Below are 21,698 nucleotides of genomic sequence, written 5' to 3'. Positions count from 1 at the left end.
CCAGGAGAACTGGTGAGAGACTATTATTTCTTTTTATTATGCTCTTCAAACACGACTGGGCTCCCCTCACATCACAGCTGACCCAATCCCAGCATCTCACCACAGGGAGGAATGTCCCGACATGTGGTAGAAAAGGACTACGGATCCACAACAGAAAACGGCCATCAGTAAGGTGAGGCTATAGGATTTGAAAGTGTGGTAATCGAGCAAGATGCTTCATTTTTCTAGATCTCAGTTTCCTCATTTCTGACTGAAATGAGTTTTAAACAAGATAACTGAAATCAATTATCAGGCCCAGTCCCCACAGCACTGATGACCACAGGCTTAGCTAGAAATCACTAATAATATACAACTGGCAATACCGCAACTTATCTTAGAAATGGTGGATGGAGCCCTTGATGTCTGTCTCCTTGCAAGGCAAGATGAAGTGTTTAGACGCCCACAACGCCTTTCCAGACCTAGCCCACAAAACAGCATGGTGTGTCTGACCGTAAAAATGAGGCACCTGCTCTGGAGACAAGCTAGCTCTAGATGTTCACGGGAAAGAAGTTTTATGCCACAAGACATTACGTTCCTTCGTACTAGCAAAAACCTGATACCAAGTAAGGCGGGTTGAGCATTTGTGTTCTAAATTACCATGTGGCACCCTCAGTTTTTTATCTTCCCATGCCAGGTTTTGGGGCTGAGAGGTAAGCAGTAAGGCGACACTGTAAACGGGAGATAGGCAGATAAAGGACAGAAAGAACTAGAGAAGGGGCTCCCTGTCACCTCTACAGCACACTGACTGCTCTGTTACCATCACACCCTTTTTCAGAACACTGAACCTTGTCATCTGTAGCCCACTCAGAGGACCACCGTAGACCATATAAAAAGCACAGTAAGGAAAATGGGTTGTTTGCCCCAGGAGGCTGGAATCAGCACGTGTATTTCTCATAAACCTCTGTGACCCTTAAGGACCACACGTATCTGATAATGGCATTCACGAGCTTGGCTGGTGCCAGGGAGACAGACAGGAGGAGTCTCCAGCAGAGGAGCCTCGAGGTCAAGCCACCAGAGGGCTGGGACATGATGAAGTTGATGCTGAGGTGGTGGGAAGACCCTCTCCACCGACATTCGGGTTGATACCAGACCATGACTAAATCGATGAGGCTACATAATACTGACTTATCCTTTTAAAAGAAAACATTAAAATTACTTATTGTATCTTTATAGCTTTAACTTGCTAACAAGAGGCATAACTTGTGTTCCAATTATGAAATTCTTCTCATCAACAGCAACACAGTGAAGACTACAGTCTTCGACAGCATCCCAAATGTGTGCCCAAGGGGAAGTGAAGAGTGAAGTTACTCACCGCCGTTTCTCAAGAATGAAAAGAAAGAAATCGAACGTGCTAATATCTTTAAAATCCTTCTACGATGATTTTATTATAAATATGTTCTTTTGGAATAAACAAATACCGCATTCAAGCCTATCTGCAAACTTGCTCTAAAGTAATAAAAGAGAAAAAATGGAACCAGGAGCCATCCAGAAGCTGAGCTAAACATCAAAGACACTTGTGTGTCATGCTAAGTGCCTTCCACCCAAGAAGTAAGAAAAGGGTGACAGTGAACGTCACACCAAGTCCCATTTCTCATTAGCCTATTCCATTAAATAAGCTTTGAGGTTGGTGGTTTGCACTTGCACGGGAGACTGGCCTACTCTTCTCAGTCCTAGGAAGTAGAATGGGAAGAGAGTCGGTCTTCAGATTCCAAGCTTCAATGAGAAAGACCTTGATTCTGGATTTGTAACTCTTCGCTCAAGGACACAGAGTTCACTATTTGCCAGGAGTGATGTCAGAGTAATCCTTTAGCACACCAGCCAAGTGTTCATTATGAGTCTTAAATCGTCGCTTTTTCTGTGACGCAGGCTTTTTCCTTCTCTGAATTGGGGCCTAAAAAGACAGGTAAAAAGTGTTAGCAACATTAGTTACTCACTCAGAATGAGAGGCAGTGTGGTCTGGATTTTCTAAAAATGCCCAGAAACCAGCAGCAAAGAGATAGAGGGCTTTCCGTCTGTTTTTTTTTTTTTTTTTTTTTTTTTTTTGCTTGTAGCCCAGCATGACACACACCAGCACACTCCCCTGGCGAAGTGCTCTGTGTTAAGAGTGCAGCACACAGCGCCGCCAGGCACCAAATCTTACAAGAGCTGTTCTAGGCACTAAATCGAAAAAACAAAAGATAGACAGTGAAGCTCTTTGTTGCCTCCTTTTGTTACCAGGTTTAAAAAAAAATGTATCAACCATTACTAATTAAAAAGATTCAAAGTAAACAGGGCAAAATAGTGAGACACAACAGAATTGTAGTGCAAATGGGCACACAAAGGTTTGTTATATTATCCTCTATTCTTTTCTGTATACTTGAGTATTAACATCACCTGATAAAAACATCAAGAAATAAACTAAGCAACAACAGGAAATCAAGCCTGCTGCAATTACACTAAACTGGTGGAGAGATCGTTGGCAACAAATATCTTTTTATGGGTCCCCAAAATTCAGTGAATAAAGCCCAGACACACACACAGAAGGCAGGTTACAAAGTACAATGGTGACAAGGGGATGCTGAGTATTCCTCAGCCTGGCTTTGCTCTTGGATAGCTGATCAGCTGGTAAAGGGCAGCTCACAAGTCCTCATCTGGTGATGGATCCTGACTATGTGCAGAGGGGAGTCCTGCTGGCGCAGTGGTTAACAACTCGGTGCTAATCAAAAGGTCGGCAGTCTGAATCCACCAGCCGCTCCCTGGAAACCCTATGGGGCAGTTCTACTATGTCCCATAGGGTCGCTGTGAGTCGGAATTGACTCAATGGTAACAGGTTTGCTTTTTTTATGTGCAGAGGTTGGGGCTATAAAGACAGTAATACCTGGTTCCTACAGGACCTGAACTGCAACAAGGACACTTAGTGATATGGGCTGTGGCAGAGCTGAGTACAGGAAACACACAGCCCGTCAATGTCACTGAGTAAGAGGGAGAGGAGTAAGACGAAGGCCATAAAGGCCAAGCAGGTTCCTTTAGAAACGGGGAGAAGTATGTGCCAGAGATTAGAGGTCAAACAGCAGGCAACATGTGGGAACTACCAAATGTCCAGTATGGCTGGAGACACTGGGAATGCTCTCACGTGCCTGGGGAGGAGCACCTGAGGGCTGAAAAGATCTGGTCTGCATCAGGAGAGAGTCGGACACTGAGGAAAACCAGGACAGGGAACAGACTCCTCGCTCTCGGGAAGCACAGGAAGCAGGCTCACAGTTCACAGAACAGAGGAGTAAACTTCCCACACCGCCCCCAGAGATGACATACCACTTTCTTTGGCCCGGATTCCTGCATGGAAGAAATGCCCTGTCGCTTCAGATACTCTTCAATTTTCTCATCATCCATTGAATCCACAGTAACACTCCTCCAAAGTTTCTGAAACTCTGTGCCAACAAGACGGTAGTTATTGTACATTTTTACAAGCTACAACACCAACTAGTGATCAGAATCCAGGCTTCAGCATTATCCGCTCTGGGTCTAAATGGACATATCCGAGAGCTCATTATCATAAAGGAAACAAGACAGGAACGTTCAAAGGCAGAGCTCTGAGTAGCAGGAGGCTGCATGTCAGAGACCACACCAGCGGTATTCTGTCTTCTGAGTCTGGTAAACGAAGGATGATATGATCTAGGCCTCCCTGCTTCCCTGGGGAAGAAAAGCCATCAACACTGTGTTTATTCCAAAAATCCATTCCCTCCATTTTGGGCAAACAGTTCAAATCCCTGCTCATCTTCCCTGAGCTCATCATACTCCACCCACTTCCTCCCCTATCTGTACCCACAAACAAGCAGGGAGACGGGAAACCATCTTTATGGTTATACAGGAACGAGGTAGTGTTAACAGCTCGCTTTCAAGAGACTTTCTAAGTTAAATAACCTATGGCAGGAATGGGTGATGACTAGGTCATAAAAGAGGAGGGAGGGTGGTTAGAGACGGAAGGATGTCTTCGTCCCTCATAAACAAAGCAGAAAGGCCTGAACTGCAGCCTGTTTCCTCCTCAGAGGCATACCACTATTTGTGCAACCAAGACATCACAATCGAGACACATCCAAAATACAAGCCGTTTGCCTCTTCAATTCTGCTGCCAACTGGCCTTCACACCAAGGAGTCCTGGACGTGCTACAGTTGAGCGCTTGGCTGATAACTGCAAGGTGGATGGTGGTTCGAACCCCCGCAGCCACTCCGCAGTAGAAGGGCCTGGTGATCTGCTCCTGTAAAGATTACAGCCAAGAGAGCCCTAAAGGGTAGTTCTACTCTGTCCCATGGGGTCGCTATGAGTCGGAAGCTGACTCAACAGCAGCTGACAAGAGCGGCTTCCTTGTCAGCAACTACTTCCAACACAAAAAAAACTTCTTGTAATGTCAAAATCGTAACACTTAGGCACGATGGCGTGCCAAAAAAAAAAAAAAGCTCCTTGAGAGCTCCGCTGCTGTTAGCCTGGACCTTACATTCACGACAGCCGTCGCCCATACAAACTGTGCCTTCGTATCAAGAGTCTCCTCAGCCGCTCTGGAATGCTCTATCAAGGCGGTGACTGGTACCGCCCCACCTCCTTCATTCCTCGCCCAGTAAGTTTCATGTACGCTGGCAGCACGTTTGGTTCACGGACTATAAATAAAGTAGGCCTCAACCCTGGGCCGAGCCAGATTTTTCCTGTTCCCTCTTCTTTTCCTCCTTTCTTTCTCCGTTGTTTTAATAAATATTACATGAAGCAGGTGATGCCCCAACAGTTGGGACTCTGGTGACGCTTAGGTAATCTGCTTTCTGACACACACTGAGAAGCTTTCTGTTGAAGGTGACTAAATGCAAAAATGACATAATCTACTACAAAGACTGCACCTGGGCATGAAGTCACTTAAATCCAAAACATCTCTGAATAAAATGTTTAAATAGCCACGGATGTCAGGGACTCTTTCTCACTGACCTTTCATCTGCAGACATTACGGAAATTATTTAACTGGATGAGGGCCGTGTCTGTGACTCTGCCAACCTCGGCAACAGCTGTTAGCTAGCTCCCTGAGAGCAGGGAAGCCTGTGTTTTCCTTGGTTTCCCACAGACACAGGCACTGTACTGACAACACAGTGTGGCTACCGAATGTATGGAATGCAATAGTCTGGGCACCATAGTGTCTGTTCTCTTTTTATATTTTTTAAACTTTATTATAAAATAATTTTATAAAACCAAAACCAAACCTGTTGCTATTGAGTCAATTCCGACTCAGAGCAACCCTACAGGACAGAGTAGAACTGCCCCATAGGATTTCCAAGGAGCATCTGGTGGATTCAAACTGCTGACCTTTTGGTTAGCAGCTGAACTCTTAACCACTGCGCCACCAGGGCTCCAATAATCTTGCACTGAGTGAGAATGTGCAAAATTATTAGAGACTTCCTACATACCCTTGCCCTAATGTAAACACCTGACACAATCGTAGTGTAACTACTGAAACTAACATTAATGCAATACTACTAATTAATCTACAGACCGTACAGGAATTTTGCCGGTTTTCCCATCAGTGTCCTTTCCTCGTCCAGGATGCAACGCAGGGCCCCAAACTGCATTTAGTTGTCGCATCTCCTTGGTCTCCAACCTCTAAGAGCGCCTCCATGCCAGTCTCTGTCGCTCAGGACCATGCCAGTTCTGAAGAAAGCCATTCTGGAGAATGTCCCACAACTTGGTTTGTGTGATACTTCTTCATGACGAGATGGAAGTCAGTCATTTTTGGCAGAATACACAGAAGTTACGTTGTGCCCTCTAAGTGCGTAGTATCGTGGGTACAGGATGTTGATAAGTCTCATTACTGGTGCTATGAAACTCTCATCCCTGGTTGAGGTGGTGTCTGTCACAGGTTTCCCCACCTAAAGTTACTATTTTTCCCTTTGTAATTAATAAGCACCTTTAAGGGGAGATACTCTGAGGTTATGCCAATTATCCTCTTTCCCATCATACTTTCACTAATTTTAGCATCCATCATAGATGATTCTTGCCTACAAACCTGATGTAAACGTGTGTACAGGATTTTGTGTGAATTTGGGGAAATATCTAAGAGTGGGCTAGCTGGGATATACAGTAAGCATGTATTTAACTTTCGAAAGAATGAGGTTAGACCCATACCTCCCATTATATGCAAAAAATTAACTCAAAATGATCAAAGATCTCAATGTTTGAAGCTAAAACTACACCTCTTAGAAGGAAGAAAAAAATAGAAGTAAATCTTCATGACCTTGGACTAGGCAATAGTTACTTAGATGTGATGCCAAAAGAGCAAGCAACCAAAGAAAAACAGATGCACTGAACTTCATCCAAATTAAAACCTCTTGTACTTTAAAGGCATTATCAAAAAGGTGAAAAGACAAGCCACAGGATGAAGAAAATATCTGCAAATCATGTATCTTACTAGGGACTTATATCCAGAATAAAGAATTCTTGAAACTACAATAAAGACAAATAAGCCAATTTTTTTAAGTCCACAGAAGATTTGATTAGACATTTCTCCAAAGAAAATATACAAATGTCCAATAAACGCATGACATGATGCACAACATCATCAGTCATCAGGGGATTCGAATGCGAGCACCAGTGGTGATACCATTTTACACCCACCCGGATGGTCAGACTCAGACAAACAGCAAGTAAAGACGAGTGCACTGTAGTGACGAGTGCACTGTAGTGACGAGTGCACTGTAGTGACGAGTGCACTGTAGTGACGAGTGCACTGTAGTGACGAGTGCACTGTAGTGAACTGCTTTAACGTGGCCCTTCTAGCCACGGTCTCCTGACTCCAACAAAGTGACTGGGCAGGACTACGCAAATAAGGTGTATGGAATCCTTGTACGGGACCGGTCAGTTTTTCTATCCTTCTAGATTTAAAAAGAGCCAATCTCAGAGAGAAGGAAGGGAACCTCACTACCATCAAGAAAGAGTTGGGAGCAGAGCGTATCCCCTGGACCCGGGGCCCCTGTGCTGAAAATCTCTTAAACCTAAGAGACAGAAAGCTGTAACACTGAAGAAGGCACAAGATGGCAACCACACGGGACTGGAGGCTATTTGCCAATCCACAGAGTGCCTTCGGGCAGGAGGCTTGCTGGCACAGTGGAGTGCCTCCAGGCACTTACCAGTGGAGTTAAACGGCTGTAACAGCTGCTTGAGCAAAGCAGGGGCTGGGTCAAGGGCACAGAGTCCAGAGCCCAGAGGCTAGGCCTGGCACCAGCAGCTGAGAAAAAACTGTCCTGATCAAAGAACTATATCCTGAGTTGTTCCTGTTACCTCCAAGTTGATCCTGATCCTGAATTGTATTCCCTAATCAACTCCATAATCATGAGTATTGTCTGTGAGTTCTGTGTGGCCACTGCAACAAATTAACCCAGCAGAAATACACAGTGCCACGGGAGGGACAGCTGGTGTCAGAGGCGGTAAAAGAGATTGGAGAGTGAAGTGTGTCTGACCACCATGTCATGAGAATCAGCTCTGGGGTGATGCTGATGCTGATTCTCGTAGCGCCACTGACATTAGGGGAGGTCTGACACCACACCATTCTTACAGCAAAGGCGTGTAGAAATGAGAACCCTGATACACAGCTGGTGGGAATGTAAAATGGCGCCGCAGCTTTGCAAGGCAATATAGCAGTTCCCCAAAAAGGTAAACACGCAGTTACCAAAGATCCAGCGGATGCATTCCGAGGTGAATACTCAAGAGAAATGAAAGCATGCCCACACAAAAACCTGTACACAAATATTCATAGCAACATTATTCACAACAGTCTCACAGCGGAAAAAGCCAACGTCAATTGATAAATGGCCAAATAAAATGTGTTACATCCATACGATGGGTTTTTATTCAGCCATAAAAAGGAATGGGAGGCTGCTTCATGCCACAACACGGATGAACCTTGAAGGCATTATGCTAAGTGAAAGAAGCCAGGCACAAAAGGCCATCTGTTGTATGGTTCCATTTACATGAAGTGTCCAGCACAGGCAAATCCATACACACAGCAAGTGGAACAGTGGCTGCCAGGGGCTTGAGGAGAGAGGAACGGGGAGTGACTGCTACTGGGTATGGGGGTTCGTTCTGGGTTGATGAAAACGTTCCAGAACTAAATAGTAGCAGTGTTGGTTGTGCAACTACGTGAGTATACTAAAAGCTAGTGAGTTATATACACTGAAAGGCTGAATTTTATGGTATGTGAACTACATCACAATAAGTATTTTTCAATTTTAAAATTTTAATTAAAAAATTAAGAAATTTTTTAAAATAAAAAATGCCAAATTGTTTTCCAATTGCCTGTGCTACTTTGGATCCTGTCAACTGTGAGAGTGCCAGTGGCTCCACACATCTCACTTGATATGGTGGTTCCATTTTACTTTAGCTATTCCAGTAGGTTTTAACATGTAAAAAAGCAAAGATGTCACCTTGAGGTCTAAGGTGAGCCTGATTCAAACTATGGTATTTCCACTGCCTCATACGCACATGAAAGCTGGTTGATGAATAAGGAAGACAAGAAGAATTGATCCCTTGAATTTTGGTGCTAGCCAGGAAAACAAATCTGTCTTGGAAGAAGTACAGCCAGAATACTCCTTAGAAGTAAGGATGCCAAGACTTCGTCTCACATACTTCAGACATGTTATCAGAAGGGACCAGTCCCTGAAAAAGGATATCAGGTTTGGTAAAGTAGACAGTCAGTGAAAAAGAGGAAGACCCTCAATAAGGGTGGACACTGTGAAAATAGGTTCTTTCGCTGAAGATATTACCAGTTAATGAGGCCATACAGAGTAGAATCGCTCCTGATCCCTCCTAAGTGGAGTCTTATAAAAGGGGAGAACAGACACAAAGTCACACAGAGAGGGACGATAACCATGTGAAGATACATCCACAAAGCAAGAAACACGGAAAGATACCTGAGCTACCAGAAGAGACAAGGGAGGTTCGTCCCTAGAGCGAACGGACAGAGCATAGCCCTGCTGATGCCCCAAACTCAGACTCCACGCCTCCTGAAGCGTAAGTCCATCAATTTCTGTTCTTTAAAACCACCCACTTTGTGGTGTTTTGTTATGGCAGCCCTAGGAGACTAAGACAGGAAGTATGCCCTTCTCTTCTGTATTCTAGAAAATTCTGTATAGAATTGGTTTTATTTATTCATTAAATCTTTGGTACTATTCACCAGTGAAGCCATCTGAGCCCTGAGTTTTCTCTGTAGGCAGGTCCTTAACCAGAAATTAAGTTTTTTTAATAGATAAAAGACTATTCAGATTATTTTTTTTCTTACGTGAGCTTCGGTAGTTTGTCTTTCAAGGAATTCAACCATTTCATCTAAACTGTTGAAGTTACAGGCAAACAGTTGTTCACAGTAACCCCCGGTCATCCCTTTACCATATACAGATTTGGTAGGCAGAATACTGAGCCCCCAAAATGTCCTAATCTCCAGAATCTGTGAAAATGCTACTTTACATGACAAAGGGAGCTTTAGATGTACTGAAATTAAGGACCTTTAGATGAGATTATCCCAGATTATCTGGTGGGCCCAGCCTCATCACACAGGTCCTTAAAAGTGGATACTTCTCCCAGCTACGGCCAGAGAGATGCAGCACTGCTGGCTCTGGAGGTCGAGGAAGGGGGCCACAAACCAAGGAATGTGGGTGGTTCTAGAAGCTAGAAAAAGCAGGGAAAGGGACTCTCCTCTAGAGGCTCCAGAAGGAACACAGCCTGCCAACATGTTGATCTGAGCCCAGTGAGACCTGAGTCAGACTTCCAACCTAGAGATAATAACAACTTTGTGCTGTTTTAAGCCACTAAATTAGCAGTAATTTTCACAGCAACAATGGAAAATTAATACAGCAGTGTCCATAGTGAGGTCCCATTTCATTCCTGATATTTGTAATCTGTGTCTTCTCTTTATTATTCTTGGTTAGTCTGGCTAGATTATCAATTTTAATGACTTTTTGTTTTCTTCAAAGAACGAACTTTTAGTTTTAATGATTTTTCTCTATTTTTCTGTTATTTCATTAATTTCTACTCTCCATTTTATTATTTCCTGTTTTAGGTGAATTTGTTTTTCCAGTTTCTTAAGGTAGAAGCTAAGATTATTGATTTGAAAATTTTCTTCTTTTTCACTGTAACCACTTACTATCTTACATCTCTCTCTAAGCACCACTTTAGCTACATCCCCTGAATTTTGATACATTGTATTCACATTCATTTAATTCAACATATTTTTTAAATTTCCCTTGTGATTTCCTCTTTGAACCACAGATCATTTAAAAGTGTTGATTTCCAAATATTCTGAGAGTTTCCAAACACGTTAATTTCTAGCTCAATTCCATTACAGTTCGAGATCATCCTTTGCATACTTTCAATTCTTTTACATTCATTAGGGTTTGTTTCGTGACCTAGACTACAGTCTATCTTAGTGAATACTCCACATGCACTTGAAAATATACATATTCTACTGTTCCTGGGACGGAGCCCCGGAGATGCAAATGGTTAAGCACTTGGCTATCAACTGAAAGGCTGTCAGTTCAAACTCACCCAGCGGCTCCTCGGGAGAAAGACCTGGCAATCTGTTTCCACAGAGATTACAGCCAAGCAAGCCCCTGTGGGGCAGTTCTACCCTGTCACACGGGTCGCTGTGAGGTGAAAATGACTCGAAGGCACCTAACAACAATTGTCGTTGGGTAGACTGTTCTTTAAATGCCAATTAGGTCAAGCCGGTTGACAGTGTTGTGTAGAACTTCTGAATCTTAATTTTTCGTTTACTTGTTCAAAAAGTTACCGAAAAGAGAAGTGTTGTAGACTGCCCGGTCTTCACTGTGGTTTGTCTATTTCTCCTTTCAGTTATATCCGTTTCTGACTCACGTATTTTAACGCTCTGCTGTTAGGCACGTACACATTTAGGACTGTTACATTCTCTCGAAGAACTGACCTCTTTATCATTTCATAATGATTCTCTTTGCTCTGAAGTCTACTTTGATATAAATATAGCCATGCTAGCTTTCTTTTGATTAGCGTTTGCATGGTGCATCATTTTACCTCCTTTTACTTTTAACCCATATCTTTACAATTAAAGTGGGTTTCTTATAAGCAGCATACAGTAGGGTTTTGCTTTTCTATCCAGGCTGAAAATCTCTGTCATAACTGGTGTGTTGACCATTTACATTTCACATAATTATTAATATAGTTAGAATCAAATTTATCATCTTCTCACTGTTTCTATTTTTTCCATCTGTTCCTTGGTATTTTTCCCCCCTTCTGTTTCTGCGCTCATCTGAATTAATTGAATATATTTTTATGATTCTACTTTATCTCTACTGTTGGCTTACTGGAGCCCTGGTGGTGCAGTGGTTAAGAGCTTGCCTGCTAACCAAAAGGTCGGCAGTTCGAATCCACCAGCCGCTCCTTAGAAGCCCTATGGGGCAGTTCGACTCTGTTCTATAGGGTTACTGTAAGTCGGAATCGACTCAAAGGGCAAAGGGTTTGGTTTTGGTTTTACTGGCTACTTGGAGCCCTGGTGGCGCCATGGTTAAGAGCTTGGCTGCTAACCACAACGTCAGCAGATCAAACCACCAGCCACTCCTTGGAAACCCTATGGGGCAGTTCTACTCTGTACTATAGGGTCACTGTGAGTTGGAATCAACTCGACAGCAACAGTTTTTTAATTGGCTTATTACTTATACCTCTTCTTTTCTTTCATATTTTTAGTGGTTATATTAGTTTCCGAGGGCTGCTGTTAACAAAATATCACCAACTAGGTGGCTTATGAGAACAGCAATTTATTGTCTCCCAGATCTGGAGGCTAGAAGTCTGATATCAGCACCTTAGTCATGCTGATTCCTTCTGAAGGTGCTGAGGGAGAATCTGTTCCATGCCTCTCCCCTAGCCTCTGGTGATGGTCAGTGATCCTTGGCATTCCTTGGCCATCTTCTCTCTGTGTCTCTTCTCCTCTTTTTAAGGACACCACTCGTGCTGGGTTAGGACCTACTTTAGCATGACCTCATGTTAACTGGTAACATCTTCAAAGACCCTTTTTCCAAACAAGATCATGTTCACAGGTAGGGGTCAGGGCTTCAGTATCTTTCTAAGGGACACAATTCAATCCATAACAGTGCTTGTCCTAGATTTACAATATGCATCTTTGATTATTCAGAATCTAGCTTCAAGTAAATTTTATCATCTCACAGGTAGTGTAAAGACCTTTAACAATATATTCCCAATTATTCCCTCCTGACCTCTGTGCTATTTTGCTGTTTTACTTTTACATATACTATAAACACAAAATATACTGCTAGTATTTTTAGTTGTTTATCTTCCAGAGCAATTAAGAAAAACATAATACTATATTTACCTTCACTTATTCAACTCCCAGCACACTGAACTTGGCTGTATATATTCAAGTTACTGTCTCGTGTCACATCCGTCTGCCTGAAAAACTTCCTTTAATATTTCTGGTACTACAGGTTTGATGGCATTAAATCCTCTGTTTTTGTTCCTCTGAGAGAGTATTTCTCCTTCACTTTTGAAAGATTACCTTTACCAGGTGCAGAATTTTAGATTAAAAGGTTTTTTCCTTTTGGCCCTTGAAAGATGCGACTCCATTTTTTGGCTTGCATAGTTTGAGAACTTTGTTGTGATTCTTTCTGCCTCTGTGTGTAATGAGTCTTCTCCCTGTGATTACTCTCAATATTTCCCCTTCATCTTCTGTTTCTCAGCAGGTCGCATATGATATACCTAGATGTTTTTCCGTTTGTTTTTGAGGTTATTCTGTATCACGTTCTCTGAGCTTCTTGTACCTTTGGTTTGGTGTCTAGTATTAATTTTCGAAAATTTTTGGCCATTGTTTCTTCAAATACTTCTTCTGCCCCATTCTCTCTCATCTCCTGAGATTTCAAGTACATATGGAGACCATTTTATACTGTCCCTGCAGTTCAAGGATGTTCTATTTTTTTCACTCTGCACTGCAGCTTGGATAATTTGTACTGGCCTAGCCTCAAGTTCTGCAGTGGTAGTGGTTCAGTGGTGGAATTTTTGCCTTTTATGTGGGAGATCTGGGTTCGATTTCTGGCCAATGCAACTCAAGTGTAGCCTCCATCTGTCAGTGGAAGCTTGTTCATTACTATAATGCTGAACAAGTTTCAGCGGAGATTCCAGACTAAGGCAGACCAGGAAAAAGGCCTGGTGATCTACTTCCGAAAATCAGCCAGTAAGAATCCTACGGATCACAACAGTCAGGTCCTGTTATGCATGGGGTCGTTATGAGTCAGGGGCCAACTCAACAGCAGCTAAGTAACAACGACATCCTCGAGGTCACAGATTCTTTCCTTGGCTATGTCAAGTTTATCGATAAGCCTGTTATCTGTTACTGTGCTTTTCATTTCTAGGATTTTCGTTTGATCTTCTTATAGTGCCTGTCTCTCTGAATGAAATATCTCACGTGGTCATGTATGTTGTCCACCTTTTCTACTAGAGTTCTTAACGTATTAATCAGGGTTGTTTAAATTCCATGCCTGGTGTTCCCGTATCTGTGTCCTATGAAATTGGTTTTGTTCATTCCTTTGTCTCAACAATGTCCTGTTTTTCCTTGCTTCTTTTTATGCCTCATAATTTTTTTGAAAGCAGAATATCCTATGTAGGACAGTGGGGACTGAGGTTGATCATTTTTATGCCTGAAAATAGACATGCCTTTCTTCTGCTTTTAGTGTAGAGAAGCTGCGTTAATCTACTGTCAGGACAAGAGCTGGATTTGGAATTTGTTGTTGCTATGGTTACCCACAGTACACCAAACCCACTGCCATCAAGCCGATTCTGACTCACAGCAACCCTATGGGACTGAGCAGAACTGCTCCATAGGGTTTCCAATGCTGTAATCTTTATGGATGCAGACTGCCACATCTTTCTCCCATAGAGCAGCTGGTGAGTGCAACCGCCGACCTCTTTGTTAGCAACCTAGTGCTTTAACCACTGCACCACCAGGGCTCCTTCAGAACACAAGTTACAAATCCTTCTAGTCACACTTTGTATTTAGGGTAGAGACTAGTTTGCCAGAGGTTTTTTTCTCAGTGTCTGCCTAACCTTCAGTTTTAGGTCTTCCCTTTAAACTGCACCTCAGATGGACAGCCTCTGTGCTCTTGCAACTGTCACAGAATTCCGTTGTTACTTGTTACTTGAACTTGTTAGCCTGGTGTGGGGCTGGGAGGGGGGTTCTCTGATGTTCTGATGAAGCCTTCAGTCTTAGGCGCTGTGTTCCTTGGTTACGGGGGTACAGCATTCTCCGTGCAACTGCCCTCCCGCTCTGCTGAAGTTCTGGACCCAGCACATATTCCTGCCCCCGCCCCAGGAATAGAGGGTTTTCTTTCTATTCCCTTCCCTGAGTGGTTTAAGGCTTTTGTCTCACAGGAGAGAAAGGGGAGAAGGATCTAAACAGGGCTTCATGACCTTCCTGAAGAAGGAACCGTTTCCCTCCTGGGCCTTCCCCGTCTCAGTACTCCCACCCTAGCCTCAATCTTTTTTCAAGCATGCAGTGAAGTCTTGGAAGAAGAGCCTGCAAGTGGGTGCCAATTCTTCCTTTGTCTGCAGCCCCCAGGGGTTCTATAGTCTCTGGCTATAGAGCCACATACAGCCACTATTAGTTCGTTAAATATTTTAATTGAATTCTTCCCAGTGAAGTTCATTTTGCCTGCCCTGGGTAAATAAGTGCTCATCTCCCATCTTTTCTTGAGGGGCCTGGCTTCCCTTAGATTTTGGGTTAGGTGGTTGCACTGCAACCTCAGCTCTCTGATGGATTCAAGAAAGTTGTAAAGTTGAAGATTCCTGAAATTTGTTGTTATTTTAAAGGTGGAAACAATGTTTTTTCCAGCTTTCTACATTCTAAGTGGAAGTTACAAGTTTCCAAGTACCTACATTTTAGCCAAGCTTTAAGGACAAGATGGTGAGGATGACTTGCTCTGCTCCCTACAGGTATAAGCTGATGCCAATGAGTCCATTCCAACTCACGGCGAATCCATGTGTTACACAGTAGAACTGTGTTCCATAGGGTTTTCTGGGCTGTAATCTTAGTGGAAGCAGATTGCCAGGCCTTTCTTCTGTGGTACCACTGGATGGGTTTGAACCAACAACCTTTAGGTTATTCGTCAAGCGCAAACCATTTGAGACACCTGGGGACCTCAACTACAGGTATATATGAGAGAAAATAGTTCCAGGTCAAACTTCCAAGTCAGCAATAAAAAAAAGCATCTCACTAATGCCAAGAAAGCATGCAAAATTAGTGCTTTAAAATGTATGCCATATAACAAAGTTTATTAAGAACATGTTCTGCATCCCACTTTAGGTATTAAAGCTAGTGAGCAGCCATCTAAGACGCATCAATTGGTCCCAACCCACTCTGAGCAAAGAAGAATGAAGAACACCAAACACACAAGGAAAATATTAGCCCAAGAAACAAAAAGGGCCACATAAACCAGAGACTCCATCAGCCTGAGACCAGAAGAAACAGATGGTGCCCGTCTACCACCAATGATCGCCGACAGGGAACACAACAGAGAATCGCTGATGGCGCAGGAGAAAAGTGGGGTGCAAAACTCAAATTCTAGTAAAAAGACCAGACTTAATGGTCTGACTCAGACTGGAGGAACCCCAGAAGACATGGCCCTCGGACTCTCTCTTAACCCAGAATTAAAATCATTCCCAAAGCCAACTCTTCAGACAAAGAATATACTGGACTGTAAGACATAAAATGATAACTTGTGAAGAGTGTGCTTTTTAGTCAAGTAGATACAGGAGGCTAAACGGGCAGCTCCTGTCTGGAGGTGAGATAAGAAGGCAGAAAGGCACGAGAGCTGGTTGAATGGACACGGGAAATGCGGGGTGGGAACGAGGAATGTACAGTCACATTAAAGGGAGAGCAACTTGGGTCACGTAACAATGTGTGTATAAATTTCTGTATGAGAAACTAACTTGAGCTGTAAACTCTCACCTAAAGCACAATTAAAAAAAAGAAAGTATGCCAAAACCAGAATTTTGTATGTCAAATTTACCATAGCTGTTGAAAGAAGTATGTCACATAAAAGAATGTTCTGGCAATTTAACCATGGATTTGTTAAATTCTAACATGTAAAAATTGTGTTCAGTTTTTGTGTGAGACTGACGTGATTTGTAAACTTTCACTTAAAGCACAATAAAAGTTATTTTTAAAAAAATTGTGTTCATTTACTTAGAATAAGTATTAATATGATATAAATATATAACAATTAAAAATATATATGTAACAATTAAGCTCCATATTTCTCTCTACATAACAAAAAAATGAGTATGATAAAAATACCTTTTACTCAGTAAGTAATTTCACTCAATAGAGCCACTTGTTACAAGCCTCTGTGTAATGTAGCATCAGGAATCGCCTAACTTCCTGAGGGATAAGAATCAGGATCAGCACAGAGCTGGCTCCTCTGAGGGGGAGGTCAGACAGACCTTCACTCTCCAACTTCTTCACCATTTCTGACACCAGCTGTCACCCCCGCTGTACTCTCTACTTCTCTCCTGGGTTCAATAATTTGTTGCAATGGCACACTGAATGCACAGATTATACTCACAGTTACGGGGCTGTTAGGGAAGTAACAGGCTACAGCTTAGGCTCAGGATCAACTGGGAAGGAAGAGGAACCACCCAGGATCAGGATCAGGAAGCACAAAGGCGAGGTGTGGAAGGCTCCCCCTAGGTAGAGAGCACGTCCCTCCTGTCTTCAGTACAGGACAGCTTCAGCCAGGACAGCTCTCAGCTGCTCTCTGCTGCTAACAGGCCCTTCCTTAGCCATACAAGCATGCTATTCCAGCCATGCAAGCTTCTATCTTCGGCCTTCCCGCCATCGGCCTCTTCACTGCTAACTGGCCCAGCTCACAGCCAATCCAAGAGTTTGCTCGGCTGCTATCCTAGCAGCAGGTTTCTGCCAACACTGCTGGCTCTGCCACCAGGGCGGCTTCTGGGCCTTTTGCTCCTGGCTTTCTGCCACCAGGTCCCTTCTGGGCTCCTCACTGTCTTTCGTATTAACAGCCCTTGATCTGTTATTACAGCTCTTTTTTAGGAAATTCCCCTCACTGGAAGGTCCATGCTGCTAGGCTCCAGACTTTTCTTGCTCTTGGGGCTCCCTCTTTGTCTGTCATCTCTCAAAACCTCTGTGGGATTACCTCTTAAAAGCAAATTCCTTGTCAATTTCAAGACACGGTCCTCCCAGCAGGACCATGAAATGACCAATCCCCTTGATGGACAACAAGTTACTCAATCCTATTAGATGATTTTCAAGCCACTGTTTGAACAGTAAATCGACCAATCTCTTGCAAGACTGTGACCCATCCAATCCTTTTGGGAGCATCACAAGCCAATGAGATGTCACTCAACTCAGGTCTTGTACAAAAGTAACTTTTTGCAGGTAGAGACTAGTTTCTTCCCTGTGCAAAAGTAACAACGCTTTGGGGTAGAAAGCATCCTGGGTCGTCCCCCATGCAGTTTCTCCAAAGAACTAGGGTAAAGGTAACAACGCCTCAAGACTCGGGGGAAAATCTTTCAAGCTGTTTTTCAAAAAAAACCAAGGCAAAAGGCCACATAAAGAAACTCATTTCGCCACACTCTGTCTTAGCAGCATTGCAAACTTCAGTTCTTAAAGACTGAGCTTACTTCTACTTTCTACCTGATATGTACAGAAGCTTACCGATACCACAGGCCTTCTATAACACAATCACAGAGGCAACAATACCTAGAGAATACTGCTGCGTTTATAGAACAAAGACAAGTGACAGCCCTCTAGCAACTTCGACAGTCTGGAAAGCCAATCTGTACACTGATGTACAACCATAAAAAATATAAAACATTTTAAGTTTTCAAGTCACAATGGAATTGAAAGTGCATTAAAACATTTAACCATTTCCTTTCGTTAAAAGGTCACTTGAGCTATTTCCAGAGGAAAATCCCTGAATAAAAACTCTTCAATTTCTTCATTTTTTTCAATAAAACATTTCTACTTTAATCCCTGCCTTTCCTTGTTGCAGTATTTATATATTGTATCTACTATATAAATGTATTACAGCTCCATAAATATTTAAGATGAACACTAAGGGGCAAGGCCTAATTTTAGAGGAAGACTCTCACAGGGTTCCAAATCTAATTACTTTTTAATGTGCAGGAACAGAAAATGCTCAGTTGATGGAGGTACAAAATAAAGCAAACAAAAAAGCTGTTAATTTTGTAAAATTGTAAAAAATGCAAATTAAAAAGGAGAAAATCTTTTTTCTCTGAGACTGACGAAGTCAACTAAAAATACCCAGTATTAGTGAGGATATGAACAAATGGATACTCACTCATATAGTGCTGTGACAGTGTAAACTGGTCCAAATTATGACACTGGCATTTGGAAAATGGTGCGATTATTTTAAATATACATGCACCTTGACCCAGCAATTCTACTTCAGTAAAACTACAGCAAAGAGATAATCAGACAAGTGCGTACGTATATGTATTGCAAGGACTGTGCATTATTTGAGCATTATTTATAATAACAAAAATAAAAGAAAACACAATTTCTCTCTGTGCAGGGTCACAAAAATTGTTTAAAGTTTATCTAGGTAATGGAATGGAAACCTTCGTGGCATAGTGGTTAAGTGCTATGGCTACTAATGATGAGGTTGGCAGCTCGAATCCGCCAGGCGCTCCTTGGAAACTCTATCTGGCAGTTCTACTCTCCTACAGGGTGGCTATAAGTTGGAATTGACTTGACGGCGGTGGGTTTTTTTTTTGAGGTAATGGAATACTATATGACCATTAAAAATAATTACCTAAAATAGCGTCAGAGCCCCAGGCTATGGACTCAAAAGTAGTGGCTACTGAGCGGTGTCCTGAATTCTAAGGATAAAGTTGGAACTGAATAAGCTTCCAGGCAAAAGAACAAAGAACAAGTTACCAGCAATGGGGGAAAAGTTAGTCATCAGACTTCTCATGGAGAATACGAAAGAACCTTATATAATTGTAAAAGATTGCAAATGTGGTCTCAGCCTGCTAAACTGGCTGTGCTTCTATGCTATCTTGTCTAACCAAATGTAAAAACTATAGATTCACTGAGTCATTAACAAGACAGACATGAAAGATTAAAACTAATATTTTGGATTTTTTTCAATACTATTAATAACAGCTAACATTACTGTGATCTTACTATGCACGAGACTTTGTTCCAAGCTCTAAGTGTTTTTATTTATGGTAACTCATTTAACCCTCCTAAAAACCATGTAAGACTATGTGGTACAAATACCGCTATTCCCGTTTTATAGATAAGGAATCTCAGAGAGAGAGCCAGTAAGGGGCAGAGCTAATATTTAAACCTGCTGTTTGACTCCTCAAACCATTCTTTTAACCACTGCGTTTATACTGCCTCTAAATGAGTAAGATCCAGTTAAGGAAATAAATGCCTTTGTGAAATAAGATGCATTCCTAACTTCAATTTTCTAGGGCAAACTACTTTGTGTTCACTTCTCTATTGAATTAAAAGAATTACTACATGATACACACTGTCTTTACTTCCAATCTGCCTCATTTTAGGACATTTGCTTCTATTACATGTAGAACAGCGGGTGACTCTTCAGAGTGACTGGAGGCTGGCTCACTCAAGATTTCCTCTCTGTGGCTAAGACTGCCACCTAGTGTGCTAAAACAACAATCTCCAATACCCTCAAGACATAAAGCATTTGAGGGATAAAATAGGACCAAAAAAAGGGAGAGAGACGAATGTTAACATGCACGTCAGCTTTCCACGAGTCTTCTCTGGAAACACACGTCCTTTGCATCATTAACAAAATTTGTTTTCTGTTTTGTTTTGAAATTAGTGAGCTATGTAATACTAACACTTTCAACTAAAGGAATGCTGTTTACATGTGAGGTGCCTATGGCTGGCTGTTCCCGTGTCCCTACAGCACTATAAGAACACAATCACAACGTGCAACATGCTGGACTACCCATAGTCTCCTGTCATTCTTTCCCCTCATCCCGGAAACTCAAGGTCGAATCCTTGTTCACTCTGATATTCCTAGTACCACCTCGATATCTCTGACACCACTTTGATATCCCTGGTGTTGCTGAATGAAACAAGCATTTAAAAGAAGCTTGAAGACAATGTATCTTAATTAATTTCTATTTTATAATCATAAACTGTACCTTTAACGCAATTCACAATTGGGGCAATTTTGCCCCCCAGGGGATATTAAGCAATGTCTGGAGACATTTTTGGTTGTCACATTGGAGGGAGAGGGTGTGTTACTGGTATCTGCTGCTAAACATCCTACAATGCACAAGACAACCACCTACACCCACATAATTATCCAGCCCAAAATGTCAATACTGCTGAGGTTGAAAAACCTTGCTTACCCCCACCATCTTTCTTAGAAAGTATACAGACTTTTTTTAAAAACCAATTTATAATAATAAACTGAGCCTAGAACCCAATTCTGTTTTACATATAAAAACAAAGTATTTTTTGTACTGTTTTTTAATACACACTTGACTTTTTAGAAATATACAGTGTATACTGCGTATATGGAGCCCTGGTGGGGCAGTAGTTAAGAGCTCAGCTACTAACCAAAAGATCGGCAGTTCAAATCCACCAGCAGATCCTTGGAAACTCTATGAGGCAGTTCTCCTCTGTCCTACAGAGTTACTATCAGTCAGAATTGACTTGACAGCAATAGGTTTGGTTTGGTTTATTGTATATACATATATATATAGAATGATTTTCCTTGTAAACACAGGAAAGCTGTACTTTGTATTTTTCAGAACTTTACCAAGAATTCGTTACAATAAGGAAAACACCGGTTATAAATTTTATCACTCAAATTGTAACAGACTTGTGAACTAAAAAAAAGTATCGATATAGAAAAGCTCACCTTCATCCACAGAAAACTGACAGCTCTTATCATTGAAAAAAAGAATTTTCTTCTTATCAGGACGATTTACAAACAGTATCTGGTCCCCTAAAGCCTTGGAGATAAAGAAAGATTTTTCAGTTAGCTCCAAATTATACAATGAAGTAGTCCCATTTCTTTTAACCCACAGTATACTACGAGGGTTTACTGGACCCAATTTCAGTTTTTGAGTCTTTTTCTTGAGCTGTTCTGACTATTTTTAAGGATTGGAATTTCAGACTTTTATTCCCAGAGGTCCACCAAAAAATCAGAATAGAAGTCCATTCTACATTAGAATTACTATATGGGTCTACTGGATCCTTTTACTAATCTAAGATACATCGTGGAATCTTAGTGATCTTATTTTTCCTACATCTTTAAGTATTCTGGCACTTATTCATCATTACCATCAATTATTTCCAATTATACTTTTAAAAAACTCAATAATAGGAGAATGATTAAATCACCTAGAAGTACGAAGCAACAGTGGAAAAATATCTATCCTTCTGTTTTGTTACTACACTATTACCCTCTTTTAAGAAGCTGTAAAAGACTAGAGACACTATCTTTGTAGTTTTTTAGCTTGCATTAAACACAGTTGAGAATTTAGAATTTCTGATTTTCTATCCCTTATAGCAAAGAAAAGAAACATGACACAAAATACTTCACCTTGATGAATCAGAGGATGAATGCAAAAATCTAGATAGGAGCACTCTAGA

General features: G+C 41.9%; 1 protein-coding gene across 3 annotated transcripts in view; it reads right to left on the bottom strand.

The window, feature by feature from the left end:
- Positions 1-1,394: 1,394 nt before the first annotated feature.
- Positions 1,395-21,698, bottom strand: part of GTF2E2 (general transcription factor IIE subunit 2) — an 81,329-nt gene continuing 61,025 nt past the window's right edge. For all 3 annotated transcript variants that reach the window (XM_049866745.1, XM_049866744.1, XM_049866742.1), the window contains 3 exons: positions 20,962-21,055; positions 3,331-3,446; positions 1,395-1,930 (listed from right to left, as the gene is read on the bottom strand). In XM_049866745.1, the coding sequence (XP_049722702.1) occupies positions 1,814-1,930; positions 3,331-3,446; positions 20,962-21,055 (327 nt within the window). In that variant the 3' untranslated portion in view covers positions 1,395-1,813. The remainder of the gene's footprint in view (positions 1,931-3,330; positions 3,447-20,961; positions 21,056-21,698) is intronic.

This window comes from Elephas maximus, chromosome 22, assembly GCF_024166365.1.
Source record: "Elephas maximus indicus isolate mEleMax1 chromosome 22, mEleMax1 primary haplotype, whole genome shotgun sequence".
NCBI classification, from domain to species: domain Eukaryota; kingdom Metazoa; phylum Chordata; class Mammalia; order Proboscidea; family Elephantidae; genus Elephas; species Elephas maximus.
The sequence above is the reverse complement of the archived record's forward strand: the minus strand, read 5'-3'. Positions and strand labels throughout refer to the sequence as shown.